General features: G+C 35.6%; 1 protein-coding gene across 6 annotated transcripts in view; it reads left to right on the forward strand.

Moving 5' to 3' along the window:
- The window catches only part of LOC120629175 (brain-specific angiogenesis inhibitor 1-associated protein 2), a 311,572-nt gene that overhangs the window by 220,914 nt on the left and 65,987 nt on the right, over positions 1–24,671 (forward strand). For 5 of the 6 annotated variants that reach the window (XM_039898004.1, XM_039898007.1, XM_039898008.1 and 2 more), the window contains exon 4: positions 2,573–2,799. In XM_039898004.1, coding sequence (XP_039753938.1) covers positions 2,755–2,799 — 45 coding nt within the window. In that variant the 5' untranslated portion in view covers positions 2,573–2,754. Of the gene's footprint in view, positions 1–2,259; positions 2,307–2,572; positions 2,800–24,671 lie in introns of those variants that run through there. The other variant, XM_039898006.1, reaches the window with a different exon arrangement.

The following is a 24,671-nucleotide window of genomic DNA, read 5'->3' on the forward strand; positions in this document are numbered from 1 at the left end:
CAACTTCAAAGGTAACAAACCTTCGGAAATAAAGCTGTATCGATCTTGCTACATCAGTGTCTTTAATACAAATCCGATTTGCCTAAGCGTCAAAGCAAGAATGTGAATATGAATATTCAGTTGCAATGTGTAGTGAATCATATTATATTACATTCACGATAACAAGGTTCGTCAGCAGAACACAGCCACAGTCGCGACTTGCACATTTACTGCAGACTCTCACTAAGTACCTACAACGACTTGGCAAGCAATCGTAAGCTGTCTTTCCTAAAAGTTCTTATATGAAAATCAAATAGTCCCGACTAAAAGACAATCAAAGTTTGGAACTTTTAAAGCAGTTTTACTTGAAAAATATAACGTATAGATTGGAATAGTGTAGATACTCTCTTTAGAATCCGAATTACTACCGTTTGCTTACCCTAAATCCGGATAAAAGAAGTTCGATCGGACTAAACAAGTTTCAACTCAAATAAGCAGTCGCATACTTGTTTCTTTACGCCTCGGGTAGATAGAAAAGTAAGGAAAGTGTAAAGCTCGTTCAGGATCGTACCGTGCGGGTGCACATGCAGAGAGGCGGGATCGCGGCGCAAATCTCTCTTGTTCGAAATGAAGTTACGGATTTGCTGAGGAAATGTGTTTTATATTTTCTACGTGTGACGCGAAAACTTGAACGGCTCATACTATATTAAAAAAAAAGATTAATATGACTGTTTATAGTAAAGGTCATGATAATAGACAAGACTTTTACATATTTATTAAAAGTGCATATGAAGAGACACCCGATCCAAATTATCCCTCCCATTTTATAACTCTATTTATAAGTAACTTTTAGGCTGATTTCACATTTATTTATTTAACCATTTCCATTTATTTATTTAACCATTTATTTGTAATAACATTTATATCTGCGTATAAATTGCAAAGCTTGGTTGTAAATCCTTAACTTAACTGATTCTTAACTATCTAAAATACGTATTTCTAGAGAACGTAATATATCAAATCAATGCGTAGTGCCATCAGTTTCCCAATGTCACCTGAAAGATATACAATATAGGTACGCACTATTATTGCTGTTGTCTTAGGATTAGTGAACAACCTGATTAGCACCACTACTATAATTAAGTTTGTGATAAAACTTAAAAAGCCAACTTAACAAGTCAATGTTTTGTGATAATCTTAACGGCTTAAGGTTTTCTTGCCGTCAAGTGACTTTTGGAACTGCCTACGATAAAATTATAATCGAATTAAGAAGTCCTCCACAAAACAATTCGTAAGCACATAAAATAGATAAGTAGTTTTACATATCTTCTTGGTACAGGAAAGTAATTACATTTACAACTTTGATACAGCGTAGATAAATAATTTTGCATGACAAAATTGAGTTTTACGCGGTGAGACTTTAGTTAAGCAACAAGTTTATAACTAATTCATTCTTGCCAAACATTGGGTGGGAGTTATTATTCGTATTTAATGAACTTAGGCGTCGCAACGGGCTATGCATACTATTAGCATCACACAAGTGCATCTCTTGCGTAATTATGTAAATTTTACACCAACATCGCTCATTCTGTTAGACATTTTGACGGTGTTCGAGTAAAACAAATATAAATTGCGTAAACTTAGAAAGCAACAGTGAAACGTGCCATATGCTCTGAAATAGGAAACATCATCGCCAACGCTGAATACCTTCTGACGGCAATGCCTAAGTTGCATTTGTGGGCGTTAGAATATGTATGTTAACTATCACTAACCTATTGTATTCATATAATTTCGGTGTAGGTAACATTTGGCGCGAATTGCTAACCAACATTTATGCGAGCAATTATTCTTCTGGCATTGACAAAATTTCGTAACGAGCTTAATAACATTTTACGTCACGAACTTGCAGCTCACGATTTCGTTAATACTAGTGGACCTCCTTGTCCTATTCATTATTTGTTCTACTAAAATATTTAAATTACGTTGCAAAAATTTATGTTTAAAAAAGTAAACGCACTTAGGCGTGTTAATGAAATTGCCTACATTGAAAGCCTTTTAAAACCAACTTATAGTTAACACGAAAAAATATTTACGCTTTTAAAAAAACATGTGTATGTGTGCCGTTGACCCGAGATGTGGCGAAATGTCCATCCTAAATACCAGCAAATCTAAACAATTAGGTGTCTAACAGTACAAAGGTTTAGACATCAACGGTCCATTCCCAGTCACTGCGTTGCCAAACACTCGCGAGATACGAGTTCACAACTTAAAGTGATTCGACTCGAACGCTCGTTCGCGGACGCACGTCGGCTTATTGCAGGCTGAAGGTGCGATTGCGTACTTACTTTTTATACTAGTATTAATAACTTTTATTTAATTTTGTTTACGGAATATATTGTAATTTACTGTTATACAAGTTATTGTTTTTGAATATTAAAGTTTATATAAAACTCGCAAAACAAAAGTTATTGCTAAAACAAATGGACGCGAAATATAGACGGAAAAACATTTTGTTCCAAACGTTGCGCTTGGGAGCTTTCGATTCAGTTGCAATAAAATTTATTTTTGCTAATAAATATTTTTCTTGTTACAGATGTCACCGAATGGGATCGTGTTTTAAGTGAACAGTGACAAATAGAAACATATATTTAGTGTACCCATTGAAATGTGAGTTCTGTGCCAATAGTGATAAAATAGTTTTTCTTGTGAAAACTTTTCCTAATGAATTATCCAGTGTAATTTTACTATTGTGACTGTTACTTACAATCTTTCATCATGGAGACTGAGGAACTTACGAAACTTGTCGATGGCATTTACAAGGTAAGGTGCTTTTTATACTTACAGTATACCTTTTTAAAAAACTTTTCATATACCGAATGTAGGCACTTTCGCTTTAATATTCTGAAGAGAGATTAAAACTTTTGCAGACGCTTAAAGCTGGCTAATAAAGTTTTAATACTTTTTGTATTGCAGAAACCATTAAGCAAATGATACTATAGGTACATAAGATTCCATCATTTATTCTCTTTCATTTTTTTTTAATTCTTAACAATGCTTAAAAATTAAATAAAAAACACTACTAAAAATTTATAAAAAAGTAATATACACATAAGTATTATTACTATCCATCCTTTTTCAATAATTCTTATATTAACATGAGTTACTTATCTAGATACGAGTACTTAGCACATTTGAAGCACACACAGCTGAAGCGCAATATTTTCTGCGCGTCTTTAAACTTATTAAGTGATATGTCATACAAAAACTAGTTAGTTACCTAGAACTGAGGACAGGGTAACATCACAGTGACTCACTGCAAACAATCGAGTACCTAAGACATATTAAGTATCTATTCCAATACTTTTGTTCGTAAAGAGGCCATTATTTCACCGGTGCCGTCCTGTAAAGCAATCTATAATGGAACTTTTATAATGGAATAAACTTTGCAATACAATTATTACACAATTAATGTGCTGTTATTTTACATAATCAATGCAGATGTTTGAATTGGTTTTTAAAACATTTGAATACGAAACTACTCCTACTTACGTTGTAATGCTATGCAATAAAAATATTGCCGCGACTTAGTAGGCATACTTTAAAGTTTTGACACGGTAGCGCAAACTCTATGAAAAAATGTATTGTATGTATTGGAAAAGTTCTTACATTAATTGAATATCAGTCAACCTGTATTGTGTTTGCGTAATGAAATTCCGATATTGTCAGTTTATAGCGAGAAGTCTATAATTTTATTTTACTCGGAATAAGGCTACACCGTGCTGGCCTCTGACTACCTATCCCTTTCACTTAACGTGATAATAGGTTCTGTTAGAAATCTGGGATAGCCAAGTTTTTCCTATGTAATTAAGTGTGTTTAATAACAATACAATAGGTGTTTATTTGGTAATAACTAAATTTTTGGCATTGATAATTATAAGGTATTATAGATCAGTTATTATTATTATTCACGTATCATAATAATAAAATTATAACTTAAACACACCTATTGCTTTGTCCCTGTAACGTTTACATCATGACTTATAAAAAGAATGAGCAAAAAGAATAGGTAATGTAAGTGGATTTTAAAGAGACTACAGTTTTACCTGTTCCAAAGTAGGTAGGTACGCAGTAGGCATTCTAAAACCAGTTTTATTTGTATTGGTATAATTCTAGCACTATTATTACTTGATCCGTATACGACTGCGACCTTTAGCGTAACAAGGGGTCTAGAAAAGTGAAAACTATACGCTCAGGCGGATCTTCAAGCACCTGCCTTAAATGTCAAGGTCAGACGGTCACAAAACAACACCATACCATACGATTTCTCTAACTCGTTTTGTGTAAATATTCATGTTTATCGACATTCCATATGGGGGTCAGAGATTTCGACTTTCTGATTATTTTCACTGGAATGTAAAGTAAATATTCTTTTTGTTTGAGTATTTTGTTTGAGTTATGTAGTTTGTGGTGAGATCGTCATCATTTTAAGATTATTAATGACAGTCAACTTAATGACAAGGTGGCTTGAAAGCAGGCCGTTTAGCTATCTCTGACAAGATAGAAAAAAATTGACAATATTTTTTCTATTGTGATACATTTTCGACATGCCAATTCAAAAGACCGGAGAGGCACGTTTGACGTATTACATTATAAGGAGAAGCGCTTCTTCGCAACTATCGGCTTTTCTAAAAGTATAAGTCCAGTCGAAAAGTTTGTGCGGACGACCTTGGATCTTGGTTTTCTTGGGTGCCAATATGAGTTGGACCGAGGTAGTAACAGCCCTTAGGCTTCGATCTGGTCATATTCCGCTCAACAGTTTTGCGGCGCTAATGGGCAAGGTCCCATCACCTAATTGTTCCGAATGCGATGTAGTAGAGGACGTGTATCATATAATAGCGGAGTGTGCCCAGTGCGAGGCCGAGAGGTTGGATTTAGTTTTAAGACATAATTTTAATGTAATTAATATAGGACTGTGGAACAGCATTCTTGCCTTCCCGGCATCCGAGAAGGCAAGAATGCTTTATAAACTTGTTCTATTAGCGTTAAAGCGGAGAGAAAACTAGTAATAGTTTCTTTTTTGTTTTGTTTAGCTTCCATAGGGGTGATATGGACACGTTGTGACAAAAACCCCTTTAAATAAATAAGATAAAAAAAAAGTCCAGTCGAAAGGGTATTTTCTTAATCGACGTTCCAATTATACTTTCTCGAACTCAATCCTCTCCCTCAACAAATATATATCGAGTAACAATGCTTGTTTTCTATCCGATGAACTGGCATCTAGTTAGTATTCGTGAAGTTAACCAAACACAGTCGATAAGTGTTTAAGGTATATGGAGATATATCAGGGTCAAGGCATTCTAAGCTCCGAAACCATGAAATCGTGGCGTTACATAGTGTCAGATACCGGTTTTAACACATATCGTTGAATGATTTAAGTACCTGATATATATAAACACAGATGCATAAAGCATCAATGTTCTTAGTGCTGTTTCAGAGGTTTCTAGATAGTTTTATTTATGTTAGTTATTTTGAATCATGAAGTAGCGTACGTACGTTAGTATATATGTGCCTGATACAGACCTGTTTTACCGGTTTATGCAAATTGTATGTAACACGTCTGATCACTGACCAAAATTACGACTCTGATAGATTTGGATAGACCCTTATTCCATCGTTAGGCTTACAATCACGTGCACAGTGGCTAAAGAAAAACAAAACCTCTCAAAGATACTAAACAAACCGACAACTTCCCAACCCGCAGTAGTTTCTTATAGGAACAAAACGCTTCCGACTAATTAAACAATTCATTGTATCACTTAATATAACTCTGAATAAAATTATTGCCTCTTGGTCTAGTGGTTAGCGTGTACGGGATCATGAGGACGTGGGTTTGATTGCCGGGTCGGGCCATTGGGTCTGTCTGTCTAGAAATTTAAAGTATCAGACCCGGTTAGAAAATAAACACTGTCCACTGCATGCCCTGGCGATGATCGTTACAGCCCGTCAACACATTTTGAAACATAGTGGATAAAGGTAAGTAAGAATAAGTAAGTAAGGTAAATAAGATAACTGCTCTCGTGAGGATTTTATTTCTATGTTTAAACACGCTAAACACAAAAATTTGTTGAAGTCCATTAAAAACAAAAATTATTTATTAGCCCTAAGCACAGGTAGTACTTTAAAAGCTTGTTCAAAGGCAAAAGACTATATTATTTTGAACGTGATAGGAAAATATACATCTTCGTAAATACCCTTAAAATTCCATTATTTCTTATCTTTCTATCTCATCGATAAAAATCTCTATTCGAAGTGTTAAGTCCTTAACCCTTCCCTTATAGAAAGAAATGCCTTTGATAAAACACAAGTCCCTTACTCGCGATTCCCTATTTATCTTCTATTATAAGATATCGAAGTATGTGTTCTATTTTACTTCATGTTAAAAGAGATGTTTTAGTAGCAATATCTTCCTGAATTATGTACCTACTGCAGCGTTAAAAAGCTCATTCTCATATTTTTCCAAAAAAATTACAAAAAATATAATTTCAAAACTACTGGAACCAATGATTTTACAATCAATTAAATTTCTAAAATTGTCCAAAAGTCCTTTATTAACCAAGTACGTAATACCCATTTTGTATATTTTTAAAATCTAGGCAGGTCTTATCTATGATTATAAATTAAATATATTAACTAAACTTTTAAACTTTTAAATGGTGCTCCTAACTATTAGGTAATTAAATTTGTAAATTTGTCATGATTTATGATTGTATAAACGTGGAACGTAAAGTTCTGCATTCACACTGCCATATTAAAGTTTTCAGCACAGGTTTTCGATATTTCCTTCTGCCGACTGAAAATTTCGTGACTACTCTGCAGATACAACTTTATTAAGGTCAAACTTGTAGGAGTCGCCATTTTTAATATGTTTCATCTTCATATTGAATCAATACCTTTCATGATTTTTTGGAGTAAGTTTATTATAATTTGACGGCCGATTGGCGCAGTTGGCAGCGACCCTGCCTTCAGAGTCCAAGGCCGTGGGTTCGATTTCCACAACTTGAAAGTGTTTGTGTGATGAACATGAATGTTTTTCAGTGTCTGGGTGTTTATATTTATATTATAAAGATTTTATGTATAAAAAAATATAAAAAATTAATAATAATAATAATAAATAGTAATAATAATAATAATATTAATATATTTTTTCATAAAAATATTCATCAGTCATCTTAGTACCCATAACACAAGCTACGCTTACTTTGGGGCTAGATGGCGACGTGTGTATTGTCGTAGTATATTTATTTATTTATATTAATTTATGCTTTTAAGTTAATCGTTAAGTCATGACATGTTAAGTCATAAAAAAATGAAAAACAATATTGTTGTTGTGCACACACAACAATATTGTTTTTCATCTCACACTGCACACAACGGAATACTAAAAATGCTAGAATCCATAACAATTTATGTTATTAAGCAAACCTCGAAAAAGCTGATAACTGTGTATCATCCGATTAATGTAATACAATTTACGCGCATAAAACTAGGCCGAAGGTATGCCATGAGCCTAATCGAATGATCTCTATACAGGGCCAAATGTGGGTATATTAAACGCATCAGCAATTTTTAAATTGCATTAACGCTTGACGGGTTTCTATTAATAAATCTAATAATACCTTTGTAAAATCTATACCTATCTATATCCATTATCAACATCGCCTACTTTTTTCATCAAAAATTTCCTACTGTGTCATATTTCAAGCAGCAACGTATTGATTGAGACAAAAAATTACATAGGCTGCTGTAAGCACGGTTTTTTTGTTGTAAATAGAAATTTGTTAGTTAAAAAATCATTTTTGCATATCTTAAAGCAACGTAATTGGGGTATATTACAATTAATAGCTGTACAAGTATTTCATTTCGGTTTCTTTGGAATGATGCCAGATGCTCTAGAGGCGTACATAAATGCAATTGTCTTTTACGAATGTCTATTTTGCTATTATACAAGGTCTTTTGACTAGTAGGTAGTTACTAACTTAGCCCTGCGTCGTTAAATCAAAATTGCCTAATATGACTGATGATTATATTGTGAGCAGGATATTTAATTAAATCGACTTACATATTCTTTTGTTTATTTATTGCTTGTTCATATATATATATACTTAATGCATATAGGGCTAAGTCACTGTGATTTACTGACGAAAAGGCGAACTTTCCTAAGAAAATCGGAACTCACTTTAATATATATACATTTCAACATAGTTGATTTTAGATGCGCAAGTCATTAATGATTGTTTGTATTCTTCTAATGTATTACTATTGCCTTTTTTACCTACATACGGAACAAACCTCTTTTTAGAATGAAATCAATAACATTAAAGTGAATAAAGAATTGTTAAATGATCCTTAAATTTATCGTATAGGAACCGTGGATTTTTTGAAAGAATAAGATAGGTAGTTTTAATTCTTAAAGCTTACTGTGTCTCGTCAGCCCATAAAAAATCTGCTAAGAAGCAATTGTATACGTTTCTCTGTTGCTGCGTGAAAGAAAGACAATAAATAAACCAACAAACACTTTTTTTATTTTTCATTGGTAACACGGTTTCATTGCTTGATTGCATTCATAATCATCATCGTCATCACATCAAACCATTACAATCCACCACGCTGAACCATTGCGGATTGGTAGACTCCACACAGCTTTGAGAATACTATGTATGTTACCTCACGCTGTTTTCCTTCACCGTTAAAGCATGTAATATTTGAACTACTTAATTTACCATGATGACCTCGTGGGGATTGGTGGACTTTACAGGTTTACAGGACATGCAGGTTTGCTCACGATGTTCACCTTCACCGTTTACAAAAACGCTCTTAGAAAAATTAGAGATGCGTGCTGAGATTCGAACTCGGCCCCCCGAAAGTGAGGTCGAGCTTTTACCCAATGCGCTATCACCGCTTCGTGCTTGATTGCAGTAAGATAGACAAATCGCTGGTGTTACATGACTTTTACACGTTTTCCCGACAAAATACCGGCCATTTGTTTAGCTTTTTATCCAGCTAACTTTCAATGGACCGAAATATCCTTAACCTGGTGGACAGTTGCCAGATTCTTTGCGCTACAGTCGTATTTAAATGCAATTGCCTTTTATAAATGTTATCCTATTCAGCTAAGTATATGTTGACCATATACCTTGTGCTAGCAACACCATCACCAATTTCATATCAACCCATTACCGGTCCACTACAGGGCACGGATCTCCTAGCACAGAAATAAGGGTTTAGGCCGTAGTCCACCAGTGCGTGCTGGGATTCGAACTCGGCCCCCCGAAAGTAAAGCCGAAGTAATAACCACTGGGCTATGACCGCTTCGTAATATGATCATATTTGATACACTTTGATCAATTCTTTATAGAAGCAAGTAAAGTCAACCCCCGCCTGTCTATCACAAAGTGCTAATTTCATAAGTACTAAGCAAATGTTATTCCAGTTAACACTATTAGATGGGCGGAATATTAAAAATATTCTACTATTTGTTTATGTTACGTATATTTACGTTTAGGAACGTATTACATCATACGTTACTTACGTGTCTTTGTTAGTTAGTTTAAAAATATATTAGATACAAAAACGAGTCTGGCTGTTTGTTTGTGAATAACCTACGTACATAGCATTTTTATTATTGCATTCTGGATATAAACATAAAGTAGGAGGACCCGGGTTCGAGTCCCGGGCAGGGGCAATTATAGAATTTATAATTTCTGAATTTTCCCTTGTCTATTCTGGCTTTGGCTGTGGCTAGTTACCCCCCTACCGAAAAGACGTGCCGCTAAGCGATTTGTTATTCCGGTGCGTTGTCGCGTAGAAACCGATTGGTGGTGTGACTACCATACTCCCTAAACGTTAGTCCGCTATTATCTTAGACCGCATCATCACCAACCACCAAATGAAATTGCAGACAAAGGATAACATGAAGTAAAATAAAAAAAACAATCTAACCCAAACTGTATACAACTGTATAGGTATAGGTGCCTAAAATACTTTTTAAAAAACTTCTAATAACTCTACTACTATATAAAACATATAAAATGCTATAGGTATCTATCTACCGTACACCCGCCTTAAAGCATTACTCGTTTAATAGCATCAGATACTTTAACTCTGGTATTATTTCGGGTCCCATAATGAAACAAAACGTATTTAATGTTTTGTATACAGTGAGAAGGGAAATTTTATTGCGTTATTCATTTTAATATCTTTGGGAACATAAAAGGTGTCCATTCAATTTTCTCATGCGAAATGATTCAATGCACCTTTACCCGGTTTGTTAATTGAAAGTGTCATATAAATTGAAAGTGCAAAAAATATAACAAATATAAAAAAGGTCACCTTTGAATCGTCCTAATGTCCGATTGGTAATCAAAAATTCGCGTAGTAATCTATACCCATTCTCATTAGATTTTGCCTTTAATATATTTATCGAGCTCTTTAAACTGCTTCGGTCCCGGTAATCAATACACGTTGTAATATTTCTTGATGTCCGCCAACCCACATTGGGCCAGTGTTACTTTAGTAGAACCTGGTGGAGAAAGATCATCTTCTGCAGTCTGTTTTCCTCTTTTTTTTCCTTATTATAAGGTTGCCTGGCAGAGATCGCTATTAAGCGATAAGGCCGATTTGTAATCTACTTCTTTTTTCATGTTTCTTATTTTTATTGTTTCTTGTATATATTCTTGATGTCGTGTATAAATAAAGTGTTATAATAATAACAATAATTTTGATTAAGAAGACAGTCGCCTAGTACAATATCTAGAGAAATCTGTTAGGTTTAATTTATCATAAGTTTTATACGCTACAGCGAATCATCATAAGTTACATAAATGACACCAGATACACAGATTTTTCAAAATTATTTCTCCTTTGAATTGTTTCCATTAGCGTTTTTGTAGAGTTCTCACTGCAATAACGAAATAGATCGACGGGGGATCTTTTAGTGTATGCCACTCACATCTGGGGCGAGGCCATTGACAAACATGGTGAAGCGCTAGCCGTTTCCCTTGACGTGTCAAAGGCTTTTGACCGGGTCTGGCATGAAGGCCTTTTAAATAGGTTACCTAGCTACGGGATACCCACTAGTCTCATCAACTGGATATCTGATTTCCTGAGTGGTCGATCTTTTCGAGTTGTCTTAGATGGCTCCTCGTCAGATCAAATGGCAATCAATGCCGGTGTCCCTCAGGGGTCTGTTCTCTCCGCTACACTTTTTCTGCTTCACATTAATGATCTGTTGAAACCCGGTATCTTTGGGTACGCAGATGATAGCACTGTAACGGAGAGATATATGCCCGGTCCCCGTGCTAGTGGTGCTGAAATTTTAGGACACAGAGAGGCTTTGGTGGAACGCATTAATCTGACCTTAAATGAGGTGTCTGATTGGGGAGACGCCAATTTGGTCAAATTTAATGCTACCAAAACGCAAGCGTGTTTATTTACTACCAAACGGAGTCCATTTCCCCTGACTCCGACTTTCCGAGGTATATCTTTGCCTATTACCGACAGTCTAGAGCTTCTAGGTGTCAATATTTCATCCAACCTCAACTTTGGACAATACATCGAATCCAGGGCAAAAACAGCTGGCAAGAAACTTGGCATCCTCAATAAGGTCAAGCGGTACTTCACGCCTGAACAGCTTCTTACCTTGTACCAAGCTCAAGTTCGATCGTGCATGGAGTACTGTTCCCATTTATGGGATGGCTCTGCCAAGTATCAGCTTGATGCCCTGGATTCGGTTGATCGCCGTGCTAGAAGGCTCATCGGTGACCTAGCCAATAAAAAACTTAAGAGTTTGGAACATCGTCGCAAGGTTGCCTGCCTTTCGGTATTCTATAGGATATATTTCGGAGAGTGTGCTCAAGAACTATTTGATCTAGTTCCCCCCTCGCCTTTTTACCATCGAACCGCGAGGCACCGGAAGGATCTGCATCCCTACGTGGTCGATATACCGCGGACGCGTACGAAGCGCTTCGCATCTTCGTTTCTAATTCGCACCGATAGGATCTGGAATGCTCTTCCAGCTTCCATTTTCCCCAGTTCTTACAACATTAGTACCTTCAAATCAAGAGTGAATAGGCATCTTCTAGGCAAGCGCGCTCCACCTTAGGCTGCATCATCGCTTACCATCAGGTGTGATTGCAGTCAAGCGCTCGTCTATAAATATAAAAAAAAAAAAAAAAAATAACATTAGAAGGTACTCAATGTTTCAGAACCTGTCCAAACCCACGCCTTCATTCCTGGAGAATTATTCCATTAAAAATTGCTGTTGGGCAAAATGTTTAAAACATCAATAATACCCTTGACCTTTATCAATCATATATTAATTCTATTATTCTATTATTGTACGCTCTTTGATAAATATATTTAACGTCAGTCACATTAACACTATTAGCATATTCGTGAATGGAATTTAAATAAATTATCTCAATTACACCTATAACTTCTTATTATAAAGATTTAATCGAATATAAATTATTTGACGAAGAATAAGAATTAAAAATTAACAAGGAATGAATTATGTTGAACACAGACTGCTGCAAGATATCCTACAATACCTAGGTTATAATTTGATTGTGCCACTAAACTCGAAGCATTTTTAACAATATCAGTCCGGATAGGGAATCCAGTATCCCGTGATCCTTAGTCTAGAAATTTTTACCGTTTGACCAATGAGCATTTTAAGTATAAAATCGGCGCTCAACACGCCACAATTAAATTGTAGAATTCTTAATAAGAATGTCAAGGTTGTGGCACCGCGAAGATATGCGGCACATTCGTCTTTGTTGCGATATCGTACAAGACATCGCAATTGAAGTTGCTCGACCATCTTAAAAAACATACAAAATCGCACAGAACAGATACATCCCGCAGGTCTACGTGCGCTGGTCGGTTACGCAGTTTCCTTGCCCGAATGAGATTGCTCCACGACATTAAGCCAGCCTAATGTAAATTTTCGTCGTTACGCTGTGTCTGTTTGTTCTCAGTGTTAGTGCGGATCATTGCGTGATTTCCTCCGGTCATGGAAGAAATATACGTTCGCTCCGAATAAGTAGGTTACTTAGGATATTGCGATGGGGCTCCTAATACCCTCGATTATCTATATTGCGGCGTTCTGTTTAACGTCTTCATTATTTTGCTTTTAGGGTTAAAGAAGAAACACGCGAACGCATTGTATTTGATATTATAATATGTTAAGTACAAATAAATATGTATTAATAGGTAAGTAAAGCGGATTTATCGGATTCCCTATCTGTAATTATTACGATGAGGTTTCATATCTTTAATGGCCGATTGGCTGGTGGGCAGTGACCCTGCTTTCTTAATTAAAGGCTTTGGGTTCGATTCCCAAAACGGGAAAATTTTTGTGTGATGAACATGAATCCGTTTCAGTGTCTGGGTATTTATCTACACATGATAAGTGTTTACGAATGTTAGATATAAATACATTTTTATCAGTTATTTTTGTATCTGGGGCTAGATGTGTGCATTGTTATAAATTAATTAATTAATAATAAGAACAGAGGATATTATTATGACAGCAATTAAGAAGTTTGAAAAAATATTATTAAATCTTAGAATATTCGAATGTATGTTAATTTTCAAATCTCCTCTTCCCCCCGGACCTCGTTTGCGAGCAGTCGTGTTTAACACTCTATTAGTTTAAATTATTAAATAGCATTGAATCAAAGGTTCGCAAAAAATACTAGTAAAATAATAGGAGTGCATAAGTAGTGAAGAGTAAGACGTATTGGCCATCAGAGAGCAGCCATCTTGGTTGGAGGCGGGTCAGTTAGTCAAGCCCCGTCCATCAGCGCAGCCATCTTGCTGGAGGCGACGACTGTTACGACGCCATCTTAGTGGTGCTGTATATGAGTCACCCATTCTACGACGCGCTGGTTTGTAGCATACTTCCTATTAATTCTGTTGCCCTGGTAGTTGCGACAGCTATTGAACGAATTTAAAATGCAAACACCAGAGTTGCCTATGATTAAGATTACACACTCTGGTTCTTCGGAGTCGGACGTAGCCATAGCCAGCGAAACTGTTGAGGAGTCAAGCACGAGCGTGGGCAGGAGACCTAAACGGAAAATCGATCGTGGACTGGGCCTAAACGAAATGTTTACGGCTTTTAAAGAGGAATTGACCGAAATATTTAATGGTAAGTTCTCTAAATTGCATTCGGAGCTTCAACAGTTGAAAAATCAGAATTTTGAAATCAGCAAGACGAATACAGAGATGGCGAAATCCATGGAGTTTATTTCTTCAAAATATGATGAAGTGAAAGAAAAATTTGACCAGGTCCTTAAGGAAAAAGAGAACAGCAACTTATATATTCGCAGCTTGGAAGAGAAGATTGAGAGCCTGGAGAAGAACTTACGAGCGTCGACTATCGAAATAAAAAACATACCGAAACAGCAGGGGGAAACCAAGGCTGACCTAGTAAAGGTTACCTCTAGAATTGGGTCTGCGCTTAACCTAAACATCCAAGCAATCGAAATTCAAGACGTTTACCGAATCCCCGTAAAAAAAGAAGGAATCCCACCCATTTTGGTTAAATTCTCCTCAATACTTCGCAAAGAGGAAGTTTTGGAATCGGTCAAAAAATTCAATAAGGATAATAAACAGAAATTGAATACACAGCATCTTGGCATTAGCGCTCCGGTTGCACCGATTTACATTACAGAGCACCTGACAGCGAAGACTAGCAAGCTGTTTTTTCAATGTAGAGACTTCGCAAGAACACACGACTACAGATTCTGCTGGTGTACCCACGGTAATATCTTCCTACGTAAGCGAGAAGGAGATCGTTTTATCGTGGTTATCAACGAAAAACAGCTTGGGGATCTGCAAAATAAGGTATAATGGACGTTTTATCGCTACCCGTCATGTAGTAGTGTGGCTAATTACCGCTAAAAACGCCAAGTATGTTATTGCCAATTGTAAACTACATAGCGCTGTGTATAACCCACCTTGTATAACTTCAATTTTTTTTTCATGCTTACTGGGTGTATGTTTCAATATTGCGACTACAATTCAAAAACTCTTATTTAATAGTAATCTTAGTGCGAAAAAAAACTTACTATTTTTTATGTTTTGCCAACTTTTATTTATTCTGTTATTTTATTACTCACTATACAATTTTATTCGATATGTAATATACAGCCTGTTCTGTTCAACACATTCCCAAACAAGATACACGAACCAAATATCCATCTTCAATCACACATATCTACAAAACCATATTTATTCGCATTTTTTAGTCAAAAATTATATTGTACCAATGTTAAACGATTATTTGAACACTTCTGTCTATCATACCGATAATAAGAAGACTAAGCTTAAGCAGTTTCATAATAGATTAGCCAGTATCGTGAACAAGAACAAATGTTACGTCATAGATTTTTACATTCAATCGACAAACAGTGCATGATGATATAGAGTGCACGTGTAGTATTCCTTGTTCATTAATTGACGACCCAAAAACACTAACTTTGGAAGGTGCGAATAATTTCAATATAATATCGTTCAATATACGAAGTATTAATAAAAATCTCGATAACTTTCTCATATTTGTTACACAACTAGGAGTGCACCCGGATATTATGATTTTTACGGAATGCTGGTGCAATGACTCTACTATTCCTCCGCATATTGATGGCTATAATGTGTATTTCACAAATCGTAGTTTTAACCAAAATGATGGGGTCATGATGTACATTAAGTCAGATATTCAATCATATGTCTGTGAAATAAATATAAAGGAAGCGAATTGTCTGTCCGCAAGGATTGGTAATATGTCTATTCTCGGTATATACAGACCATATTGTTTTAAAGAAATTCTGCCCTTTATAGAATCTCTGGATACGGTCTTAACAACTACCCGGTCTCGTAATATAATTTTAACCGGTGACATAAATATTGATACACTCAACATTAGTAATAAAATTACCTCTGATTACCTAGATTTATTAGGGTCCCATGGTCTTATCTCTGCAGTTAACGTGCCAACGCATGGAAAAACATGCCTTGACCATTTCATGACCAGACTAGTAGGAACTTCTAAATGCCATGTTTTTAATACAGACATAACAGATCATCTACCCTTACTACTTTCAATTCAAGGATCCCCAATACAACGAAAAATTGACCAGGGTTCATACACTAGGACCAAAATTGACTATGACGGAATTAAAAATAGCTTAGAGCATCATGACTGGTCTGCTTATTTATTTATTAGGGATGCAAACGAAGCAGCACAAGAACTTACCAATATACTACAAGAAATTATCCTAAAGTTTACTGATACCTTTATAGTATCGAAAAGAAAAAGGCCACTTAAACCGTGGATCACGTATGGTATAATCAAATGTTTTAAAAAACGGGATCGACTACATTTAATTGCAAAAAAAAATCCTGAAAATGGGGAACACAAGTTAAAATATATAAACTACAGAAATATGTGTAAAGAAATTGCTAAAAAATTAAAAATAAACTACTACCAAAATAGACTCCGGCAACACAATGGAAAGAATAAACCTACCTGGGATATACTTAAAGACATATGTCAGTTAACCTCTCAAAAAACCACAGCTTCCGATTTATTTGGTTTAACTCCAAACCCAAAAGAATCACTAGATATAGTTAACAGTTTTTTCACTAGCGTAGGAAGTTCACTTGCCGATGAAATATTAAATAATATAAATAAATCTGAAGAACACATAGTTTCTCTACAAAAAACATGTGCCCATAAAGGGAATTCAATGATGCTAAGCCCTACAGATCCAAAAGAAATTAAAGGTATTCTAGGCAACCTAAAAATACACTGTGCCCCTGGTGATGATGGTGTATCCTCTGGACTTTTGAGAAAGTTTCATGACATCTTATGCTTCCCTATTGACCATCTTTGTAATCTTAGTTTAACATCAGGTACCTTTCCATCAATATTCAAGCAAGCTATTATTATCCCAATTTACAAGAGTGGTGATAAAATGACTGTATCCAACTATAGGCCCATTTCGCTTTTAAAAGTACTAAGTAAGGTATTAGAAAAGGTAGTTAATAACAGACTGTTGAGCTATCTGGAAAACCATAACCTGATATCAAACAATCAATACGGTTTCCGGACGAAAAAGTCCACCGAGGATGCTGTAATATGTTTATCAAATATTGCAACCAAGCACATGGACCAGAGACTCAAATGCCTAGCAGTATTTCTAGACCTCAAAAAAGCGTTTGATACTGTTTCAATACCTCTACTTCTACGGAAAATGGAGTGCCTTGGCATACGGGGAACACCACTGGCATGGTTTAAGGACTACCTTAAAGGAAGAAGCCAAACAGTCAAAGTTTTGGACTACACTAGCAACACCCAGAAAGTAACACACGGTATACCTCAAGGGAGCACGCTAGGCCCTACACTTTTTTTAATATATGCCAATGAAATGTGTGATTTAGAATTGGATAACGCCCAAATAATTGCATTTGCCGATGACAATGCCATAATATTTCATGGAGGAACATGGGAAGAGACCCGCAAGACAGCTGAAAAAGGACTAGCGAAGATTAGAAAAACACTGGAAAACAATTTACTTACTATAAATGCCCAAAAAACTAAATACATTTGCTTTAGCATCACGCCAGCTACCCAACCGCCTACTAATTTCACACTCAAATTGCACTCTCTTCAGTGTACCACATTGGAATTCCCACCAAATGACTGCTCCTGTGCAATTCTCGATAAAGAGTCTTCCATGAGGTATCTAGGAGTAATAATCGATGAAAATCTAAACTGGCACCCCCACATTACAGCCCTTTCTAATAGAGTCAGAAGACTTATTCCAGTATTTAGAAACCTCCGTGATATTGTCGATAATAAATTGATTACACTGGTTTATATAGCGCTATGCCAATCTCTTCTGATCTATTGCATATCAGCTTGGGGAGGAGCCGCTACCACGCATATGACTGAGGTGGAAAGAGCTCAAAGAGCTATTATAAAGGTCATGCTTACTAAGCCCCGCAGATTTCCTACAACTGAACTTTATACAATTTCCAAACTTCTTACAGTACGGCAACTGTATATCCTACGTAGTATTACACGGTACCACCGGACCTATCGAATCCAATCTATTAAAATTTCTCCCCGTCGTCGACCTACAATACATATTCCTCGAACAAACAGTGCATTTGCACAGCGTCAGTTTTTGTACTTAGGGCCATTTTTATATAAAAACATTAATAAAAAACTAAAAATAACACATTTAAATAATTACAATGTTACAAATAAACTGAAGAATATGCTGAGTCATCTAAATTATCAAGATACCGAAAATATAATTCGTTCGTTAAGGTAAATTAACTAAATATGTATAATATTTTATTGAATATTAATTTGAATAAATAATAAATAATCACCCACACACATGCACGCACACACACACAAACTACACACACACACACACACACGCATGCTCGCACACACACATAAACACACACACTTATGTACGTATTAAATACGGGCACAGCACATATGGGAAGACACTGACCCCCAAGACACGGGATATCCTAGTTTGGGGGTCCAGGGTAATTTTAGAAAAAACATTGTACTTCTAAGCAAATAAAAACTTTTTATTATTATTATTTATTATTATTCAAGAATTTTCAATCCTATAAGGATACAATAAATGTTAGGTACATTGGACAGGGACGGTAGATAGTCACGTGAGTCTAGAACGTGATTCTCTACAGACTTGAAAAATTAAGATGCTTAATTGGACACATACACTTTTAGTTATGTAGGACCTAGGAATATGATTCTTGGAGGAACCAACGTATAAGCCGCTTCTCTAAAATAAAAGGGATTGAGAGGTAGGTAAATTTTATCCATCCATAAAGCAATGCTGTACAATAAATCGCCATCAAGTTCGTAGCCCCCGTTGGTCTACAGATTAAAGATTTGATCTGCACGACACCACGAAGTCCTGGCTTTGATTCCCAGGTTTAACTATCAAGAAATTCTCAATTCAGAAAGCAATGAGGGCTTCAAGTCATGTTAAGTCCAGTTACTATCGCATAATGATAATAATCGCTGAAATTTTATAACTTGCATTGGAGCATCTTGAAGCATCGAAGCTCATAAACCCTCGTTATTATGAGAGAAGGGGCCTATGCCCTAGTGGGACTTTGATTGGTTCAGGAAAATGATGATAATATTACATGTTGTTGGCATAAAGTCTGCGTCTAAGGCTTCCTTCTGGGAAAGACTTAGACGCACCACCAATACCATCCTTTGCACTTTAAATGATGACTATAAAAATCCGTTTGTCAAGTAATGGTCTGGCGTGCACCGGTGCGAGAATAATAATTTTAGGTTTTAAGATAACTCTTTTTTTTTTTTGACATCTGCATTAGCTTCATTTATTATTATTGTTATTATTGTACTATAAAAAAAAATTTTTTTTTGGGACTATTGCCTGAAAATAAAGAATTATTATTCGAGATTTATGTATTTATATTATTATATATAAAAAGAGCCAAAACAACATTAATATTACTTAGATACATAGAGATTAATACACTTAAATATACATAACATAATTACATAATTGCACCTGGCGGAGGATTACACCCCGACAGGGCAGACCAGACGCCCGGGGGTCAGGGCGACAGGCTTAGGAATCGCCGGACTATCCTAGCCGAGTCCAGCAATTCCACTTTCTGCATATTGGCTGCCAGTGAATTGCTACGGAACCCCAGTCGCCTTAGATGGTGTGCTAGGCTAACTGGGATTAAACCATTTGCAGATATAACTATAGGGATGATTTCAATTATTATTATTATTATAAACGAAATCAAGATCAAATCAAATTGGTGTCACAAAACAGCGGTGCTTTGGGCAAATGAAAAAGCTAAAACGAATGGGGTCTGCGTGACGACGCGATGCTAAGCTGATACTAAGAAGCCTGTAATCTACATACGCGATGCGTGCGCGTACTGAATGGTAATAAGGACGTTATGGAATCCACGGGATTCGTATAACTCGGAGAATATATATATCTGAATAATAGGATTAGGAATACAAAGTAAACCGACTTAAATGTTTATACAACCTTAATTTACTTTAAGTACGCAACATACAGATCTGGTTACACCATGTTTACTGAAGAAAGCGGCACTAGTAAAAGACAGTTAAAATCTAATAATCATCAGCGGTTCAATTTATAAAAGAATAACTATTTCTTTCACAGGATTACTTAAACGATAAAAAAGCTTTGGTGTGAAATGCTCTAACTTCATAGCTGACTTAATTAATTTACTGTGAGATGGTGATAACAAAATAAAAATTTACCCGGCTAAGTAAGTTTAAATTTGAATTGTAATGTATTAGATAGGTACATAATGTAAAAAAGGTTGGTCAAGGAAGCACTTATAGGCAATCTCAGCTATAGACTCTATACTTTATTTGTTTCTCCGGTTTGAACAATTAAAATATATAAAAAATCTTGGGGAACCTTGAGCGAAAAAGGAAACATTTTATGACGATCCCTTACGCACTATAAACAGGTTTATTCCGAAGTTGACTTGACTATGTGAAGGAGCTAGTTTTCCAGCTGAATTACAGGGAGTACATGTCGAGAGGTGAACTAGAGTTGACTGTAGTGTCCCGGGATATCCATTGTTATTCAAATAAGGCCCCGATTCGCCCCGGCGCTGTGGGACTAGATAGGAGCCACACAAGTGCCTCTTGAATTAGTTTCCTCTGATTATTTTAGGAGAAAAGCGTTTTCCTTTCAGAGAAATTTGAAATTTAGTAAGTGAGTGGTATTAATAATGGTTTCAGTGAACGATAAGTGCTCTTGTTTAAGATGGATTGAGTGAACTAGTTTAACTTTAATATTTAAATCTATAATTTCTGGAAAGCTCCATTTAAATACTACTTATTGAAGCTAATTTTAAGTATTTAGTAAAATTTTATAACGACTAAGGCACCAGGAGGTATTTTTGCGCCGTCAAAGGCAAAGTCAATGTCAAATATTTCTTTATTCAAATAGGAACATAGATGGCATGTGTACATTACATGTAAAATATGACATAGAAGTTAGTTGAGGGCGAAAACTAAATTTTTCAACTTAAAACCAAAGCTACGAGGGTTCCACACGCGCCCTGGTCTAACAAGATACAAACGAACTTTGAACTTTTTCAGAGACATCTCCAAGATAACTCCAAGATATATTGATAGTTTAGTGTAAAATTGTATATATGAATTCCTTTAAATGAATTACTTATTTTATGTAGTCTAGTATATTGCAGTTTATTGCTTCTAATGTTCACATTATTGCAGTTACATTTTCTCTTAAACTTGGATATATTTTTGTGAACATACATTAAATTTTCAAACATGTCTTGGCTAAAAACCGTCATTATCTTAAAATATTTAAATTTATCTCTCAATGACTCTTAGACCCATTTTATAGATCGCACAAACAGCCCTCTTCTGCAGTACGAAAATAGTGCCAATATCACTAGCATTACCCCATAATAAAATTCCATATGACATAATGCTGTGAAAGTAACTAAAATAGACTAGTCTAGCAGTTTCTATGCCCGTCATGTGGCGTATCTTCTTCACTGCATAGGCGGCAGAACTAAGCCTGTTTGATAAATTATTTACAAGAGGCCTTCCGTCTGCCTGAACCTCAATACAAGACTGAAGAGTGAAGAGTGTCAGTAATGCACTCGTAGTCATATCAAAATACTCACCGGCACAATATCCTGAGCATTCGAAGTGAAAAGTGGGGTTGAGTATACGTTTTTACAACATGATTCCTAAGGTAATTCTTGACCTACCAATACATACATTTAAAAAATGTGTAAAAACACATCTAATACAGCAAGGTTACTATATATTTGATGAATTCCTTAATGACAAGGCAGATTGGAAGCAGCCAGTTGTTGATGTTGGATAAGAGCAAGTGCTGAGTTTCTTGCCGGCTCTTCTCGGTAGAATCTGCTTTCCGAACCGGCGGTAGAGTCACAAACATACATACTTGACATTTATAAAGTGCTTATAAAGTAGGCCTACTTGAAATAAATGAATTTTGAATCAAATTTATTTTTAATTATTTCTATTCAATAAATTAAATAAAAATTATAAGTAGGTACATTTTTAAAAATGCTAATTATAGTTGTCAAAAGTAACATTATTTACCAACTTTTCAAAATTACTGTAACAATTTTTTTTTAGTTAGTTATTGACTGAGGACTTAATGCGTTTTTATAGATGTTGTTTAACAAATCTGCTGTGTACGGCTACTACTAGGCTATCACCGCTATTCTGTATAAAAACATTTAAAATTTCCCGTGTATATCCACGCGGAATAACATATACGTACATACATCATAGTTTTATCTTTCCTTATACGACTCTCACATTTTTTTTTCAACTCAGGACTCAATTCCTTTATAAATAGTTCACGCAGAAAGTTGAATACATACGTATATTTTTATTATTTCTTTTAAAAATCTTATTAGGCCGTAGCGTTTTGTTTCACAACATCAATCAAAGTTACCCCGCCCACCGATGTTATCAGTCACACAATCATAAAATGTTACAATAATGTATATTGTGGGGGGTTAATTTAACGACAGCGTCGTTGAGGTTGGCCGTCTAATCATTGTAATAGCATTGGTTTAAATTAAAGGCAAATTGATTGGACTCAATATGCAAAATGTCAATTTGCTTTCAACATGTTCCATAATTACTGAAATTGATATGGCCTGGTCATACCCGCGGTAAATAATTGGAAACTCTAAGTAAAACTCAAATTCATGATACGAGTCCCATTTTAACGTATAGTATATTATAGGTATAACTGAATCACCAAATGGAGACTCAGAATTGTTAGTTATTAGGATTTTATGAGAAGGAATTCTCCGTTCTGCCAAAGTTTTAGGGTTACTTACGAGTTCAAAAACAACACGTTTTATAAACTAACATTCAAATTTTCTGTGTGCAGCAATGCCTATATTCAAACAGAAACATAGTACGTCAACAAGTAGTATAGCGTTTAATGTGCTACAGGCCTAATGAAAAAGTAACAGTAAACTCAGATAAAATCCATAGTTTACCATTAAACGTAGGTTTCATGGGTAAAATGTAAATTTCGATGAAACACATTTTCGTGTTTAATTATCATTTGACCGATGAAAATACGAATAAAGTTAAATAAAAAAAAATTAAGTACTATCATAGTTTATAACTTTTTGTTTTGAATATTACTTATATTCTCTTATAATATATCTTATATCTTATCTCTTATATATATTATTTTCAGTAATAACTTACTTCTTATATTCATATTATCGAGTAGTTCAGTCACGTCTCGTTACGTATTCTACTTAAATATACACGGATATGTTATCCGTGACTTCTCTCGGAAGTGAGGAAGTAATGAGAAATTCGTGAAGGCTATTTCTTTGAAACGACCACTCTGACCCGACTGATGCGTAGGGTTGCTACGGTGTAGCAATATTTTGGGTCTTATTAAAATCCTAATAATATATAAACATAAAATTTAAACCCTGACTTTCAATATAGTGTACATTATTCTACTAGTCAAGCAGTAGAAAAACGCAGATGCTCAAGCAACCTGTTAAAGGTCTACCTGAAAGTAATACTTTCCTTAAGCTAAATGACGCACGCGTTGGAGAAGTGTCATCTTTTCGTTACTTGGGTAGTATAATACGAAAGGATAATCGTTTGAGTACCGAAATAGCATCTCGTATCGCAAAAGCTGCTGCTGCTTTCGGCAGATTAAATCGGAGGGTTTGGACATCACATGATCTACGGTTGAAAACTAAAGTAGAGGTTTATAAAGCCATCATTCTGCCAATACTTCTTTATGCTTCTGAAGTTTCGTGTCTGTACAAAACAGATATTAAGCGTCTGGATATTTTCCATCTCAAATGTTTAAGAGCAATATTGCGTGTAAAGTGGCAGGATAAAATCACAAACTCTGAAATTCTGAGGAGATCGGGCATGGACGGCATGGAAGCATTAATATTGAAAGGTCAACTCAGATGGTGTGGACATTTGACGCGCATGAATGACACCCGGCTACCGAAAGCAGTTTTTTACTCTGAGCTCAGTAATGGTAAACGAAAGTCTGGTGGTCAGTACTTGCGCTTTAAGGATGTTCTAAAACGCAATCTAACATCATGCAATATACCATGGAGCAATTGGGAGCGAATTGCCACGCAGAGGTCTAAATGGCGCAAACTGATAAGTGAAAAATGTAAAACCTTCGAAATGAAACGTCTAGAGCACATTGACTCAAAGCGCTACAACAAAAAAATTAGGCCTAAGCCTTCCTATACGTATAGTTATAATAACAGCGGTCAACTTTACTGCGGGTCGTGCAATCGAATCTTCAAAACTAAATTTGGCTACGCTAGTCATATCCGTGCACACTCGAGACGATAAAGCCAAGGTGTCGCCGTTGACGGATACGTCATGGAGGACATCATCATCATCATCATCACTAGTCAAGCCCTTTCATTTAACACCTATATTGAGGGAGTTGTGAAAAAAATCGATTGTCTGTAAATTCAGTTTACTGACGATAGTTATACGTGACAAC

This window comes from Pararge aegeria, chromosome 14 (assembly GCF_905163445.1).
Source record: "Pararge aegeria chromosome 14, ilParAegt1.1, whole genome shotgun sequence".
NCBI classification, from domain to species: Eukaryota; Metazoa; Arthropoda; class Insecta; order Lepidoptera; family Nymphalidae; genus Pararge; species Pararge aegeria.